Genomic DNA, 18,144 nt, shown 5'->3' with positions numbered 1-18,144 from the left:
TATCATCATTTTAGGGGGGATAAATCCCATCCAAACCATAAGAAAATACTCAATTCTTCCAGTAAAAAACACGTCTAGATTATAGCAGTCAGTTTCAATTAGTTCAATGCGTTGTTTGCACTTATAAGCTGATTATTCAAATAATTCCATCACCGTATTTGCTCCCGTAAGCCACAAGGTTACTTATTCTATCGTGATTCATATAACATTCGTGTGCAGTTTGCTTAAAAAGATATGATTCCGTATGTTAGTTCGATACGAAGACGTGTATTATCAGTAGAACAACGGAAATACAATTATTAGCAAACTGGATCATCTTAAGCCAACATTGTAAACATTATGGTTTTGTGTAATTAAGCATAGTAAATACCATTAAATATCGTTAAACTATACTTTACAAATATTTTTGAAAACGAAACTCATTTTAACAATTTTTCGAATTTGATGTTTATGTTTGGTCGTAATCGTGAAATAATTCTTATTGAGGAATATTTTTTTTTATAAAAAAAATAATTGCGTATACAATGTGGTACACTATTTATGACAATTTGCTCTAGAACATTCAAATCGTAACTCTCAACTCATTATCAATGTGCAGTTATGTAGCCACCTGGTTCACCCTTTGTCGCCACCCGCAAACACCGGCAATCATTCCGATAAATCAGCAATAATTGAAAGTTCGCTCACCGGTTGCGCTCACTCCAAAAAAAGCGAGCGCTCCAAACGGTGGAAAATTCACTTGAAAACTCTCCAAAAACCAGTCCACAACCACGAACACGCTAATTTTTCCCTCATTTTGCACGCATCCACCAACGCGCGTGATCGCAGTATCGAACGCGTGCCACAGCTTTGTGCGTGCGCTGTACGCACGTCATTGTACTTCTTTACCTTCTACCAAGCTGCTCCCTTCCCGCTTACTTCCGACCGATCACTAATCGATCTTGCGCAGCAGTTCCACCCGGCGGCCGGGGCATTTGTCCACCCAACCCACTATCGAAATCGATCAAAATCGATCAATTCGAAATCAATCGAAGCATAAGGTACGGAGAAGCGGCTCTACGGGGGTGTGGTGATGGAAGAGCGATGACCATTGGAGTCATCATGGTGGCGATGTTTTACTTCAATTTAATGTTTTACATAACCAACTACGAAAAGGGGGGTACATGAGTTTTTCCCCGCTTTCCCGCGCCACTGCCCTCCGCTGATCAATGTTGTATGTGTTGAACGGGGGTTTTGAAGTTATGCTTACGGTCACGGGGTGGCGTTCACTTTCTTTTTTCGGTAAATTTCATTTCCAACTCCGTTTCATCATATACGCCCATATTGTGCCGGCACATTCGTGCATCCTTTCGGTTTCCACTGTCATCTTGAAGCGAGAAGGTTGAGATGAGTGCAACCCTGGTTGATTGAACGATTGTCGTATTCTGTTTTTTTTTTTTTGGAACACAATCTCCAAAACGTACTGACGGGTGAGTTCAATAGTTTTCACTCCTTGAGCTTAGATTTGCTTATTGGCATGTGCATAGCAGTGCAGGAAAATGAGAGATTTGCAAGGCTCAAGGCAACGGCAAAAACACTTTCGTTGGCCACTGCACCCTCCCACAGTGGCTTTCCTTGAGGTGGAGAGCAGGTATTTTCACTCCAATTCCAAAGAAAAAAAAACTCTCCCAAGGTAAACATATTTCAATCACAAATTTTCAATTTTATTTTTATTTTTTGTGTTAAGATATTATATTTTATTTCATTTTCTCTTGTGCTATTTGCGTCGTGTAGCTTCTCGGTTGTTATTGAATTGCCACAGAGATAATACAACAAATTGATCGCTTACACAATATAATCCTATCAGTTCGGAACAGTTGGCGAACCAATTCCGATAGTTTCGCTGTAAACAATTACAAAAATTAGCTCCAATTACAGCAAAACCGGACAATGTGTGTAGCTCACCCGTAGCACCCGTTTCATGTTTGAACGTTTGATCTGACTTGATGATTTCCCCCGACACGGGTCGATGCTGATTATGGGTGGCACGATTATGATTACGCCTGGCGCTTATTTGTTTTGCACCCGAGCAGGAGAGCAAACTTTGCATTACAGGCTCGTCGGATTCCCCGCCTTTCCGAAGATGCCAATAATGATGTAAATAATAATGCTGCAATTGTGCGTTGGGTCGGTGTGTTGTGATAGGTTGTGACTTTGTTCTCATTACGCGTGCAAGGGTGTGATGCGCACCGTCATCTCATTTACACCGACCTACCTCTTGCATTCCAGCGGCCTTTCGGGTATGTTTACCGGCATTTTCAGCGTTCATAGGGATGCGCAACAAAAAGCTTACCCGGCCATGCGAAACGACACGTAACGCACCTGCTGACGATGGTGGAATATTCCCTGGGCGCTTTGCACACATCTGCACTCAGAACGCGGAGGGAATTCCAGTGTAAAACGCTGGCTTACGCCATCAGTCAACGCTTGTGCCTTACCGAAGCAAAATGACTAAACTGCTGTTGTTCACATACAAAACCCGTAATGCTTTCTCCCAGGCGGTGAAGATAATGGTCGTCGATCGATCGCTGCACCGGTGCCTACTGATGGGGCAGAGTGTTAAGTAAACCGGTGCCCTGTTTCTTTTCCCATGTTGTCATCCACCACAAATGAGCACCCTTTCACACACATCAAATTTATCGAGATTATCTTGCAGAAGCAAAAAAAAACTGCTGAGGAAAATGAATAACCGTACAGTGAAAGTTTCAATTTTCTTTCTACAACCTCAGAGTGGGCGGACAGTAATAACTCACCAAAAAAACCGCAACAAGTGAACCTTTTTCGGCAACCATGCTCCGGTTTCGATAGATACTGATCCAGCATTTGTTTTATGGTTGGTTTTATTTAATGCCTTTGTGCGTTTTGCCAATCTCTCATAGTACGATATCTGGTCAGTGCGAACTGCGAAAGTAACTTCAAACATTGTATCTCTTTTGAGGTTCTTCGTATTTTTCCTTAGTTCAGGTTTCTTCTTCCTGTCAACCGAAAAGGGTAAAAGTCTTCTCAGCTCCTTTTCTTCCCACGGAAGCGATTCGTGCAATGTGCGCAATAAGTGCATCATGAAAAACTAAAAGTTTGAAAGCAGCAAACCTATCATGTATATCGCCGCCCATAAAACCTACACCACGGTCATGAGCATGAGGGAGACTCACCCCCTTGTTGGTCAGTACCGATGGGACTCCATGCGGTAGTGTGGCTGTAAAATGGTATCACGATGTCGTTTTACTACATGCAGCGCACTTGCGTGGGCAAGCATTGTATAAGCGGCAAAAGATGATCGGTAAGAGTGATCGGAGCTGTTGAGCGAATAGTGTGTGTGTGTTTTAGACATTTAAGAGCGTTAAAAAACATTGTTGTATAAAATGGAAAGCTGTCAAACGAACGATTGGTTTATAAAATTTGAAAGATATAAAAAAATATTACTTTATTACTACTCTTAACTTGTTTCTAAAGCTGTTAATACTTATTTTACTGCTCTTTGAATGGTTCTCTCGTACTAACTTTATCATTGTTATTTTAATCCATCTGAAAGAGTAATCCGGTTTAGTAGTTTAGTGCTAACAAGACTAACAATACTACCGCATTAAGGACCATTTTTCTTCATTACCAAAGTATTTGGTTTACAATGAGGAATGATTGTACTAATTCTTCTTCCAAGTCAAAAAGTGACAGAAAACAACCACTCAGAATTTACTTAGAACGTTGCTAGTTTGGTGTATTTTGAAATTACTGTCACTTAGCATGCACAGAATAAAAAAATATAAAAAAGGCGGCTATATACTTAGATCTTTTACGATTGCGCCCGCAACAGTTCGAGTTAGAGCAAAGTACAGTCAATATTTGAACGCAATTCCTGTACCGAAATCTTTATACAAACAGCTTCCAGCGGCACATCATGCAACAAGAGTCTTAGCTAGCGAAAGGAACTCCGACTTAGATCCAGCCTCAACCCATCCAGTCACCCACCAGGAGACCAAAATCAGTCATACGAAACGAGAAACCATTGATCGACTTGGCATCTTTTCGTGCGTGTCCGGAACCTCTTGAACGAGTTAGCCCCCCGAGAAGCAATCTCCGTAATAGGACGTACCGACCGACCGCATGTTTGCACTGACCACCGCGGTTGACGGGCTTTTCCACCCTTTCGATTCATAACCGACCGACCGTGGTGGAAGCGATTCGGAAGATGTTCAAAAGAATCGCCCAAAGGGAGACACCGGGATGAGCTGTGGGTGGTAAGAGGCTAGAGAGGCTTTCTTTTCTCGATCCGCTTGATTCGGACTACAAACTACACTAGGTTCTTTGCACACACATTGGTTCGCTGGAACACCCTGGAACAAGGGATCTAACGGGCATTCGTTTCGGTGTCGGCGTCTTCGTTTTCTTTTAATGAATGAACGAACCCAATGCGCCATTGCGTGTGTGTGTATGCTTACCCACAAGTGGCGGAGATCCCGGTTAGCCCTGCAGATGACGCAGTGGCTGCTTGGCTGCTTAAGAGCAGTTCCTTCTGCGATCAAGTGCGATCGTGCCCACAGTTAGCAGGTAATAATAATCAGTACCGTGATGGGGGAATTGATCTGCAGCTGCTCGAATTAGACGTCTAACGGGGGTTGGCGTTTGGAGCTTGCAGGAACCGGATCGAGTGCTTTGTGACGTCCGCAATGCCGCATACAGGGGTTGATACGTTACAATTCTGATACCATTTTGCATTTTATTGTATTTATGAGCACACCTTATGTACTTCATGTCCTCTACTTTGATTTGTTCTGTTGACCATTCTTTCTCAACTGTTGCACTGACAATCAGAATTATAAATTTGGAACACGTCCGATGAAAAAACCCTGCAAAAATACCGAAAAGTAAAACCTACCAACGAACCACAGGTACACCCGTTCCCAGAAGATTGTCCAAGCGAAAACCCGACACCGACCTGTTCTCCTGTACGATCGCAATACACGCCACCGTAGGAGGCTGCTAAACCTGTTTTTTTCTGAACCCACCACGATGCTAGAGTTGTCGACCAACGGACATCACGTTCTCCACCGGCACCAGCTCTGGGGTGAATGGGTGGAATGGTGCATGAACCACATGCGCCAACGGGAAGGCACACATATACGATCGTCGTGTGTTCGCCCGTTTGGCAGCTTGTTTTGCGTGTTTGCGTGTCTGTAAAGCCCTGAGATCAGGACTCGGGAAAGGGATCTCCGGGAGTGTGTCTTTTCGGTGGAAGACTTTCTTCTCCATTTCGACACGCTAGAAGATATTACGAAAGCTTTTCACTATGTATTGAACCCCTTTATTTCAGCGTGGAATCTATAACGTACAAACAATTTATTCCACATCCACTTTGAACGAAGACAACTCAAAATGACACTGGGTGGATGTATTTAACTTTTGAACTTATTTCTTCAGGAATATAACTATGTCCAGACCCGGCTTACGCGATGCCACGACACCACGTACACAATTAGATGTTTATGTAATCCCGCCTGAGATTCGAAACCATGTCCTCTGATGTACTAAGCCAAACGCCTACAACAGCCCTCCATAATATTGTGATGAGTTTAGTCAGTGCTGATCAGTTAAGAAGTTCTTTTTATTCCTTCAGAACGACCAAGCCATATTGTTGAGTTAAGCAGATTAAAGAAATATTGTTATGTTGATCCTCACCATTCAAAAGTTGCATATCCAAAGCAAAAAATCTTCCACCTCTTTTTCTTGTGCTTCGTCCAAAACCTTGAGTGCACACCCACCGCACTCGTGTAACGTCCAGCGACGGCTCAAAAGCACTCATGTGGTGCAGACATCGTTCATCAATGGCTCCGTGGAGCAGTTGGCTCTCACCACGCACATCGATTGTGTTTCTTACCCAAGGTGTCACACTGCCGTACCGTGCCATGCTAATGGAAGTCTACGGCTACAGATGCGAGGCGCAAACGTCGTCAAACAACGTTAGAGCCTTACAGCATTATGGTTGAACCATGTTTTTCTTTAAAGCTCAATGGAGATGAGATCATTTGTGCATATGTACAACTTTCCAATTCTTCACTAAATGCGCATTGACAGCAATGTTTCGCTTTCGTTGAGACAATTTTTTTCACGACTAAAAAAATATCAGAACGATGTAAAAAATGTACATCCTTTTTTTCTGCTATTCTACGCCTCATAAACTGTTAACACTAAAAATGGCGGTGGTGTAGATGCATAAATAACGGACGACCCGCACACGTGATCCTGCACAGCGAATGAGGATTAGCTATTGCTTTTTAGTCGTTACCATTTGTGCTTGATTGTCGGCTTTCAAATATCTTCATCCGTTTGCCGTCCCACGGATGAGTGACAGCCAACTAGCCTCCATCTACATAATTCTTTTGCCGGCACCAAAAGTGGATCAACGCCAACGCCTCTTGGTTGAGGTTAGTGTCCTCAAATCAACATCCAAACATGCACAAGAGGTAACCAAATTTATTCATAACGGATGGTTTTACTCTACTGTGACTCACATGGTTGGTCCGTCAGAACTTGCGTCTTGGTCATGGTTTGTCAAATCAGCAAAAATGCTTCAGCCAAAGGTCTTTCGTACAACTCTGAAGATGTTGCTTTGATGTTCATGAAACTGAGGAGGTCAGTGTCTAGCCCTATGAATAAACAATATAACCTTTAAACGAAGTTTATAAAATTGTCAGAATTTGAGGAGAAAAAAACACTTGGGAAACTATTATTGGGACAGTTCTACCAATGCAAACCTTTGTCATGGCGAACTGGTTTTAGTTGTAGAGTAAGATCTTAGGATTAGGTAAAGCTAATACAGCTGTCCAAGTACGCCCAGATTTGCTTTTACAGGCAAGCAAGTCAACTAAGTTTTTGTTTTTGTTTTGAGAGCTTGTAAGGTTTTGATTACACTGCGTACCATTCTGAAATTCTTTTCTTGTGCAGCGAGACATTTGTTTACGGCAGCTGAAGTATGTGCATTAGGCTGATGGATTATCGTACTTTCTTTAACACCATAATGGACTGCACTGATTCTAACTATAATTTGAAATGTGGACTCATCCAAAGTGTTTGGATCTTTACCCAAAAAGGCATTTATTCTCAAATACATCAGAGTTACGGCTGTTCTTTAGCATTCCGATCTGAGTTTCGTATAGTCTAATAGGCCTTTTAATGTCCATTATTGATCGTTCACCTTTTGTCATGACAAAACGGTGTGCTTCTGGAAGCATATTTCAGTTATTGTCAATCTTTCGTTGATTACTTCCTTGTAATTGAATATATCGCTCGTATATTTCCGCTTTTTTTAACACACATGCACAGCATAACTGATGCTCGTCCCTCGAAGCCCTTGTATGGACATAAAGATACCAGACAGACATTGGATGATGATGTCTATAAACCATCTGGTGATAATTATTGTCACTGCAGTAAATACAAGAAATACACCCAACCCAGCCAGACGGTATCATCGTGGCAAATTAATATCCGTATCCGCCCATCTCGGGGGTAACAAATTTTAGTCACGACAAATTTTTGTCATCCGTTTTTTTTCTACCATCAGCATTCGATTTAGTGTCTCACCGGATGATCAATGGACGAAAGGTCGTGGACAACAATTATAGTGCACATCCTCACAGGGGATGAACATAATTTTTACCCTGTCTGCCAGATGGATGGGGATTTTTGTCTCTTCTGCTAGGATTGGTACAAAAATGACGGACATACGGTCATAAAGAATGAAATAACTATACAAACAAAATAAATGAAGAAAAAACAACTATACACTCTCGCGAGGGCAATGATCGTGAAAGACCGGAAAAAAGGATTATACAGTTACGGCTGGAGGATGTGCACTGGTATAAGCCTTCATGCAATACCTCGGGACATGAAACCGGCGAGACGTTTCCATCATTGAGAAAAATACATTTTTGCCCCCCCCCCCCCTTTCGACGACGGCTCTCCATGAGATGTGACGCGTGTGGGATGGATGGGTATGCAGGGTTCAGGCACCATAGACAGCCCGTCTGCCCAGTTGACCGATTATGGAAGTGGGAAGTAATGCAAGCAGCAGTAAATGTAGAGGCGAAAAAAATCTCCACAATAACAACATGCTGCTATCTGCAACAAGTCGTTGGACATCGTCCTCTTTCTTCGTACTGGGCACTTCAACCTACTGACTGTTCCCTTTTTGTTGTTGTTCGTATCGTTTCGCTTGAGAGCGTTAGGCGCTGCAGATTCTCAGGCAGTGGGGAAAAAGTGCATTCGTGACCATGAATTAACAGTTGCTATTAAGTGATCGGTTGCCAATGATGATTCTCACACAGTGCTGTCGCTCAAGATTCAATACATAGAAGTTTTCTTCTCCCAAGGTATCAAACAAAAAAAGCGTTCGATCTATGAACCTTCACAAATCATCGCTAGCAACACAATCTCGGCACGATAGGTCGAACCCATAATCATTAACTTCTACACCACAATTGTACACCGAGATGTGGTGTTTAAAAGGTAACACACAGAAAGCAGATGCGGAACCTCGCGTGTCTTCAAAGGGAAGAAGTCTCTCGTTTGGTTATCGTCTCCGAGTCCGAGTTCATGCTACTGCCTTAACTATCGTGTGTCATTAAGTTCAAACGTGTGGTCCATTGCGCGGTCATTGTTTGACTAAAGGGTGGGATAGAGGGAGGGGACGGAGGAGAAGAGTCCCTTGCTGCACGAAAGAGAGTGAGAGAAAGAAAAGAGGCAAGTATGGGTCCATCCGGTAGCCGCCGGGGGCCAACGGCGACTTGCGTTAATGATTTAGTAAATAAATCAATCGAATCGGAAATGAGCAAAACAAATAGAGTTAATGCGTGTTGAACGAACGCCATGGTTTTGCTTTCGGTGGCGGCACTTTTTTATGCTTCTCCAGTATACAGTAAAAGCACAGGGCAACAAACCGATTATGGATTGGCTTTGGTTGTGTTGCTGTGGTTCGTTTTTAGTGGTGTTATGAATTTGTTCAACATAGTTGTGTTGTACGAACGGAGGGAAATATCGAGAACGGAACTAAATTGTTTGCTAAGAAGATCGTCTATGCGGTGTGTCTGCAAACCACAAGCTTTTGATTTATGTTGGTATTTTGTCAAGCTGTTTAATTTTATACGACGTAAGATTTTGCTGTTGTTGCAAACTCTTCATGAAAGAACATAAAATTCAATAGCTACACGAGGACAACACCCTGTCCATACCGCAGTTTTTAATCTAGCAAGGCATGCATAAATTGAAGATGATACTTCCAGCAAATACTTGCTCGTATCCGGAACCCGGATGGGAAAGATATACCAAAGACATCCAGAATTAACCTCACTGTGGTTGTCGATCATCGTACGTAGTTTCCACCGATCGGTGTACAAATTTACTTCACACGTTTTAGCGTTACACCATAAACGATACCGACACCATGCCGCCATGGAAAGCACCCCACGAATCCTTCCCTCTCATGTCAATTTATGCGTCCACAACATTTCGACTGCGTGCCGTGGAGCATGCTTACCATCACACGTAACTGCGTGAAGAAGTAGTCGGCGAGACGAAGCGAACGTGTTCGAAGTTAACATTTCCTTCATGAAACCAGACACAGTGTGGCTTCAAAAGCGGTAACTTCTAATCGAGGAAGGTCTAATGGAGTTGGTTTACTACGAGAAGGCAAAGAAGCGCGCAGGTACTAATTGCTTAACATTGACTGTGACCTAATTCTTAACAGCAACCGAATATGTGCTGGTAACACCCTAAGATCTGGAGTTTTATTTTTTCACACTTCTGGTGGTGAATATTTAGACTTTTTTCGTTTATCCCCTACGCATATCACAATCCCCCTGGTAGTGTACAATGTCTGGGAATGATTGCCTCATAAAATCACACCACTTCGTACGCTCACTAGGCGAAAGATCAACGAATAATATTATTGCTCTACTCATCACACTTCTTACAGTTTCTTCTCACACATGGTACTTACTGCTTTTGAAGTTGTGGCATAAAATTAACACCATATGTATAATTTCTCATGTCACGACCTACACCATTACCAGCTAGAGGAAACTACTGATCATAGGTTGAGTAGTTTCATTACTTCATCCATGCTGAGTAAACGTACCTCCAACTTGATCCTGGGTTTATAGAAGATAAATTTCCCGAAAAGATAAAATAGGACATCAATATTGACACACCTGGAAACGTAACATTTCAGACCACCCAACCTAAAACCTAGACCAAATATCCCAACACAGCGACCTTTATTAGTGGGACTGCTCCAGACACCTTAATTTCACATTTGTGCTTCGATTATTCATTGACCCGCACAACCCAATGGTTAGCCAATTTGTCCATGTATCAAACCGTTATTAAATTTATTGTTTACTACGCATCCGATCGTATTTCCTTCCGAACGTTTGGGCTTTCGTTCCAAATTCGTATGCCAAGAATAAGGGAACGTATACCGCATCTGCCCATTTGGGACACAGGTTTACAATATTCCTTTTTTTATTTGCCCTGAACGGACAGGCTGGCACGTCTTCAGTAACGGCTGGCTGGGACAGTGGTTGGCAATTTTTAGTTTTGCAAGCGAAGAGTAGCTTATTGTAGAATGTCTTACAAGGTTAATAGCTGAGGGAAGAATAGGAAATTGCTTGAATTAGATCTTTATTCGAAAGAGCAACGTTCAAGATGTATGCTGAGACGTAATGCACCAACGGTAGAGCTGACTTATTTCTCATCCAGTTTGTAGATTCGATGCTTGAACAGTACATCACTACTCAATAAATTGAAGGATATTATAATTCTTCATTCACCATTAATGTCTAATTTTTAGTCCAATAGTTGGGCACACCTTCTTTTTTTCAATATACACACACTCGTCAGTTACTGCAGCTGAGCTAACTGAGGAAACTTGATGAAAGTCACGAAAAATTCTTCTCCGGATTTGTTTGAAACATATCCTTGAATTTTGAAAAGTCCTAATAGCTGATAGAGTAACTTAACTCTATATGACTAACTTTAACCTCAACTTATAAGCGAATGATCCACTAGTGTTTGTTTCAAAACTCAGGAAGTAACTATTAAATCAAAGGCATATAACATATAACTACAGCTTAGAACTTAATTTGATTTCAGCTATATTGGATAATTTCAACCCAAAAGCACTGTTTGTTTACATGCTACTTCAAAGCTTGCTAACCACTGTACTGGGACGCAATCGGGTAAAGCGAACTTAAAGCCGGTTCCAGCAAAGTCTTCTCGCCAAACATAACATCGACACACGGCGTTTGCCCAAATGTGGGTGAAGCGAAGACAAGTGAATCGATTAATAATTCATGACACGTAGAAACATTTACGCGCTTCCCAGCCATTCCCGGGCTGGATCCTTCGGTCCAAAACTGGCTTGCATACTGTTTGTGTATACGCTCGTAAAGTTTGAATCTGCTAAATAGTGTACGCAAGAACATCGCCATAGCGTTCGATGACTCTTTTCACATAACTTAAACTTTAATGAACCTACCGCATCTTGCATTTCTCTTGCCTACTCGTCCGGATGTTCCGGATTCCGGTTTTTGGCATCTCGCCAGCGTGTGGAGAAACCGGTGGAAAAAAACGGAGTAAAGAAAGCGTGCGACGATGCGAAGTGTTCCTTCCTGTTTCTGAACTGAAGGAAGGAAGTTGTGCCATCCGGGTACGACCCCGTTCTGGATGGCGATCAGACTCTACCAACTGTACCATACACGGATATCTAAACACGCATCGTGAGATATTTAATGGCTGTTTTTGTTCTTACCGTTTCTGTCACATAATGTATCAAAACGGTACATGATGTAACGCAAACACTAACTGTAACGCATTCTGCCGCACTTGTAAACTCACCGTTGCATTCTGCATCCCGTCACGCGCTTATTATCATGGCTACTTGTTGGTGTTTCTACTAACCATCAAGATCTGTTAGTGGAATAATTTCGCCATTTAATGCGTGATAAATAATTTCCACATCGACAAAAGAAATAGAGAAAGTGACACCAACTCACACCCCCTATTTTGTCAAAATTAATGACACGCTAACCTAAAAATCCACTCACTCTAAAGCGATCGTGGAAAAGTTCTACACAAATGATGTGTCGTTGCTTTTCACTTTTAGAATGCGTAGTTCGAATGCTCTTTTGTTACCAAAAAGTTTATGTGTCGCTAGTTTTCCTCTGACCTCGATCTGCGGTCAAGTTCATTGTACTGGAGTTACGTTCCCGGGCATTTGTTGATGATGCTGTCCGGACCATCCGGAAGTTCATGTTTCGTTCCTCATCTATTGTCACCTAACTGTGAATGTGAATACTTTACTTCCTTTACCGTGTGTCAGCTTTCAATTGTGCTGCAGTGAGATAGTTCCCATTACAATTCCTGGGCTATATGGTTCTACCACATTGTCGAATCGGACGAGATCAGTTACGGACGTAATGGGTACGTGCTGAACCGTCACGCAGTGGAAAATAAAATCCACGTCACGCACCGTCGATCATCAAGCGCATACAGCGTTTTTATTCATAAAATTCTTTGCGATCTTTCCTCTACTTTTTCCCCATTGCACTTACTCTTCCAGTGATCTCCGTGTGTAATATTGTCACATTCAGCAATGTCAACACGGTCCTACCACACTTGGCGTTGGAGCGCTTGAAGAGCCACTTTTATTGTTTTCCCTTCATTCGTCACTGTTTGTTCTTGCTCATCGACGCAAATGAACGGGTGGTGTCGAACGACTCCTTTCGGTGGATTTATTTTGCAGAAACGGCATCAAATCAGATATGATCGTAGCGGAGGTGTAGTCACAAGAAGAGGCACACAATTGGTCCCCATCTCGTCTAGGCTCGAATGACATACATTTTCTTTTTTTCTCTTTTAATTTGTAATGATAACTGTTTTATGTGCGTCTTCTAATGATACTTGTCACACATTCTTCTTTACTAGCAAAATTAATACCCAACAAGCATCGGAAGAATAAAAGCACATGTTTTACATTCTGGTACGGTAATTAAACTGATAACGCCTGGGGGAAATCAAACTAACACGATTATAATTAAATTCTTACAAATAATTGTGTCAGTTGAGTGCCCGTTTTGTTTTTACTCTTTTCTCCACACAAAGAATTAGTAGCATAAATTGCAGAATTTCGATGTCGTAACGCCAGTGTAACAGACATCCCTCCCCCCAAAATGGCGGTGCTTTTCTTCTCTCGCAACGGCGCCAACACAATGACTTGAGGAAGACAGATTGGATACGGCGCCACCGATTTCTGCTTCATGGATGGATAATTTGCCAACCATCACCAACAATGCCGCGTTCGCATTGCATCACGATCGGTTTGATCTGCACAACGGACGCACTCGAAATGCACCGTTGTCTTTTTGGGTGTAGCGTCACATAAAATTACTTCACCGAGATAAATATAGATCAATGCAACCGTCTAATGCTTATCGAAACAAATCGTTGCCAAACAATATTAAACACTAGAAGAAAAAAGACAAAAACATTATGTTAGACATTGAATTATAAATGCATCCAGCAGCAGACAAATGCAAATGGCGATTTACATGCTCTGGCTTTGGGTTTTATTATTTTTATTTAACATTGTAAAGAAATTAGCTACTATAAATTTTAGCATAGTAACTGCTCACCTTCCTTAAACAAACTCTACTTATAATTTATGTCAACCTTGAATTTGCAAACTTCTTGCCCTACTATTTCTCGCTTGCATCTTGTAGCAACACTACGGAGGGATACTTGTGGCGTGACAGTTTGTTTTACTATTGTCCACAGTCCCATTGCCTGATTAACTTCATGATGATAGAGTCATTAAACGACTGCATTTTGGTGTTTCAGGCAAATAAATAACAAACCGCAGTTCGATCACGACCTTTAAAAACTATCGTACGATCTTGTTGTTACTTTCGATCGTTCGATGTCATGCTAAGGTTCTGTTTATTTGCTTTTACTTTTATTTTCGCAATTTTTGAATAAAAACTTGCTGATTGTCAGCATTGAGGGCTTTTTTGTGGTGTTTTTGGTTACCATTTTTTTCTAAAGCAATCAATTCACTAAACGTGGGCGAAATTCAACATTCACGTATAAATTGATACACCACAATTTGGAAGCGCTTGCGTAAGCTGCTGATACGGCACGCGAAAAGTGTCCGATCGCAACAGCAAAAGCTGGCAAAATGCCTTCCGCCCTACCGTGCTCGTGAAAACGTGCTAGGCGCGCTGCCATTCTGTTCGCTGGATAATTAAAAAGGTTTTCTTTCGGCATAAAAAAAGAACGTCTACACGAGGGTTTTTGACTGGTCTTCTAAAAGAAAGAAGGTGTCACGACGGAGGGGTGTTTTTTTTTGCTTACTTCCAAATGTTCCGTACAACTTTGCTGACGATGTTTTATATTTTCACCACCACCTCTAGAGACGCGCACCAATTGGCACACGCCAAAAGTATCGTACGATCATACGGAAGAATGGATCGAGGTTTCCTGTTGCCAACAAGTCACATATGGCCGCTTCCATGGTCTATGTAAGGATTGAGGTTAGCATGTTCCAGGTGTACCAGTGGGTATGTACCAGTGGTGTACTCTCTCCTCGCCAAAACGCCATGAGAGTTTTTTGGTGGCGGTGCGGAACTGAACCATGCAAAGTAGGGACAGGGGTGCTGGTTTGCATAAACTGTGTACGGTTAGCCAGTCCAAAAATAACTAAACAACCCCCCAAAAAAAAAAGAAACAAAAAATATGGTGTCTGGACCCCGTTAGTACATGCCAATCATATTTCGGGTGGTGTCACAAACTTACTTTCGAGCGGAAGTTTTGTCAGTATCCGATCAATCGTTGTACCGGGCGCAAGGGTTAGGTCGGAAGGGTGAATTTTATCTTCGGTGCGATACGCAGAAAACTGTTGTTCTTTAAATAGCGTTGAACCAAGTAATAGACTAGTAGGAAGTTTAATCTGTGCAAACATTTCAAGTAACACCAAGCGATAAGTGAGTGATTTGGGGGTTGAAATATCATCTCATACCGCCCGGTGGGTGATAAGAGCGTCTTCTTGCACGAAGCATCGGTGGTTCAGTGGTAGAATGCTCGCCTGCCACGCGGGCGGCCCGGGTTCGATTCCCGGCCGATGCATAAACTGGTCTTTTTTACTTGACTTGCAGTAGTGCCCTGGTACTATTATCTATTTTTACTTATGAGGTGGATGACGAATATCGTAATAGATTTTGATAATATACTAGATTGTATTTGTAAAATTAAACTAACGAAATTTCTTTTTCTTATCTTTCTTTAATTATAGCTTTCTTTGAAAAAAAAAACACTGACGGTACAACGAAGCAATCGTATTCAAATGGTTAAGAAAAAGTGTCCGATATTGGAGACAAGCAGTACTTAACGAGAACACTCTTCGCAAGATATAAAAGTAATCACGAAACGATCAGTCACTTGATTCTTGCTAATCGAATAGTTTGTGTGTGTGCGTGTGAGTAGTGAAACAACTAATCTACTACAATTCAACTGAAAAGAGGATCATAATGGCAGCCGTAGTGTATGGGAATAGCCCCCGGCACAGCAGTCGTCACCATCAGGTGAGATAGTAGAACCCCTCTATATGGATTTCCGCCCTTTCTCCATTACGCATAACCGTTTGACTCAACTTTTCTTATTACGCTTTTAGGGTCATCTGCTGTCTCAACACTCACCGTATCATACGCAGTCAGCCAATGTTGGCCAGCATCACACACTGCCACCCCCACCCGGTCATCATTCCCACCATTCGGTATCGTCCGTATCGCCACCATCGCAGATCATTACACCGCCGACCTCGTATCTTTCCTCCGCCACGACAGCCATCTCGTCGCAGCAGTCGTCGGGTGGTCAGCAACAGCAATCGCAACCATCGTACTATCACCATCACCATTCACAGTCGGTATCGTTGCCGCCGCAGCATTCACAGACGCTCAGCAGCTACCATCAGCTGCGCAGTTCAAAACGGAAGTCGGCGGTAGAGCTGCTGGCCGAAAGCAAACCGTTCTACGTGAAATCGGAAACGGTGCTCGATCGTCAGCAGCAGCTGCTGAACAAGCGCTCGAGTGGTGGAAGTGGCAGCGGCGGTGGTAGTGGTGGTAGTAGCGGTGGAGGTGGTGGTGGTGGTGGTGGACCCTCACAGCAGAGTAGAACTGGTGTAGGGGATGGAGTTGGTGGTAGTACCGGTACGCTGAGCGGATCGTGTAAGTATACAATGCAGCGGAAAATGGGGAAAAGCGCTGAGCCGCACAGCTTCCAGAAAATTCAGAGAGAGAGCGGGAGACCGAGCGTACCTACCTATGCTTCAAAAAAAGATTTCTTCTGTTTCCGCCCGGGATCGAACCGGGGGCCTTCCGCGTGTTAGGCGGATGTGATAACCACTACACCACGGAAACAGTCGAGAGGACCGGCTTTAACACGCCTACCGATTCCGTATCGGCCACTGAAATGTTGCGACTAATTCATCCTTGCTTAAATATCATTCAAGTCTTTCCGATATTGCAACTCAAAACGTCAATATTTACATTTTTGCCAAATATTTTTATTCTTCGTTCCACGCAATGATCATTTTCCTTTTTTTGATAGTCGCTGTATCCCAATGCTTATGATTCGTTGGAATCGGATGCTGCTGATTCGGCTGATTCGGCTGATTCGATTGATTCGGCCGATTCCACCGATACGGAAGCTTGTGCCATGACAGTCGCCAAAAGTGCGAAGAGTGTTGCGAACAGGAACTTAAGATCCATTCTGCTTTGGGAATTGATGTTTTGCTTGTTGTGCTTGTTACAAACCACTGATAAGGAATATTCCAAGTTGCAGGTTCTTTTATACTCAAGATCAGGCAAACCAACGATGATTCACTACCAGAAAAGCTCAAAACCTTTTTTGGTTCTGGTTGTTGTTAAGAAAGCGTACTGCGTTACGAAAGCTGTACAAATTTGTCCAAAGTCTGGCAATCATTTCGCGAATGGTTCTGTACTTTCTGCGGCGCGACGCTTGTTTGGTTTGATTTTTTTTTGGTTCTGGTTTCAATTGATCGCAACAGCTCGATATGCGTCATATTCTTTAGTGAACCTTGAGTGAGCGGAAAATATGTGCAACAGAACCAAAAATGTGCCAACGCATGCTATTTGGAGTAAACAGCTCTGAAAAATATGATTATTGGGCCCCCCGGAGCAAATAGAAATGGCCTTCGATCGAGAAGCATCGGTGGTTCAGTGGTAGAATGCTCGCCTGCCACGCGGGCGGCCCGGGTTCGATTCCCGGCCGATGCATTTTTGTTTTACTTTTTTTCATCCCATTCGCAAAGTACACATTACTTATTGCAACGATTCTTTACCTTTACCTCCACAGATATGGTATCACCGTCAAGGACACTGCCATCTTCTGCCGTGAGCCAGGCATTACAGCAACAGGTGCAGCAACAGCAGCAGCAGCAACAACAGCAGCAACAGCAACGACCAACAAACCGCCGGAGTGCCTCCTCCGGTTCCGATCTGCTGCAGACCAAGTTACGCAAGCTGCTTAACGCTGCGGACAGTAAAGAGACAATAATGCCCCCGGTAGACGTGGGTCTGATCAATTCTAAATATGGCCAACCGCTGGAAACGAGCTACATCGGCACGGGTATGGTCGGTGGTGGTGGCGGAGGTGGAATTGCCGGCAGTCTGGATGATATCGGATACATTCAGCCACCGAAAAATTATCAACAGCAGCTGACCGTGCATCCGGAGCAGCCGAGTGATGTGTCCGTGTTCTTCCCAAGTGCGTTCTTATCGCCTCAGTCCTTACCACCGCATCCAGGTGGTGATGACGATCTCTATCTGTACGGCGGTTTGCACGATAGCCTGGTACTGACCGATGATTACCGTGCCATTAGTCCGCCGGCTGAGTATGCGGAGCAGCAACAGCAGCAGCAGCAGCAGCAACAACAACATGGTGGTTCCCCTGAGAGTAAGCATCCTATGGGAGGTGGCCACAGGTAAGATAATTTCGAAATCACACAACTCATTATGATCGCTATAAAGTTTTTCCTGA

At 43.0% G+C, this 18,144-nt stretch overlaps 1 protein-coding gene and 3 non-coding genes across 6 annotated transcripts in view; 3 read left to right on the top strand and 1 right to left on the bottom strand.

The window, feature by feature from the left end:
• Positions 1-18,144, top strand: part of LOC125770936 (hormone receptor 4) — a 28,032-nt gene that overhangs the window by 4,296 nt on the left and 5,592 nt on the right. Inside the window, exons 1-4 of one of the 3 annotated variants that reach the window (XM_049441038.1) lie at positions 14,687-15,071; positions 15,380-15,668; positions 15,758-16,310; positions 17,461-18,088. In XM_049441038.1, the coding sequence (XP_049296995.1) occupies positions 15,615-15,668; positions 15,758-16,310; positions 17,461-18,088 (1,235 nt within the window). In that variant the 5' untranslated portion in view covers positions 14,687-15,071; positions 15,380-15,614. Of the gene's footprint in view, positions 1-14,686; positions 15,072-15,128; positions 15,253-15,379; positions 15,669-15,757; positions 16,311-17,460; positions 18,089-18,144 lie in introns of those variants that run through there. The other 2 variants (XM_049441037.1, XM_049441036.1) reach the window with 2 other exon arrangements.
• Trnag-gcc (transfer RNA glycine (anticodon GCC)) lies at positions 15,143-15,213 on the top strand. The gene has a single exon. It is a non-coding gene; the product is annotated as a tRNA-Gly (tRNA).
• On the bottom strand, positions 16,430-16,502 carry Trnav-aac (transfer RNA valine (anticodon AAC)). The gene has a single exon. It is a non-coding gene; the product is annotated as a tRNA-Val (tRNA).
• Trnag-gcc (transfer RNA glycine (anticodon GCC)) lies at positions 17,311-17,381 on the top strand. Its single transcript has one exon. It is a non-coding gene; the product is annotated as a tRNA-Gly (tRNA).

This window comes from Anopheles funestus, chromosome 3RL (assembly GCF_943734845.2).
Source record: "Anopheles funestus chromosome 3RL, idAnoFuneDA-416_04, whole genome shotgun sequence".
Taxonomy (NCBI): Eukaryota; Metazoa; Arthropoda; class Insecta; order Diptera; family Culicidae; genus Anopheles; species Anopheles funestus.
This window is presented reverse-complemented; position numbering and strand designations above follow the sequence as displayed.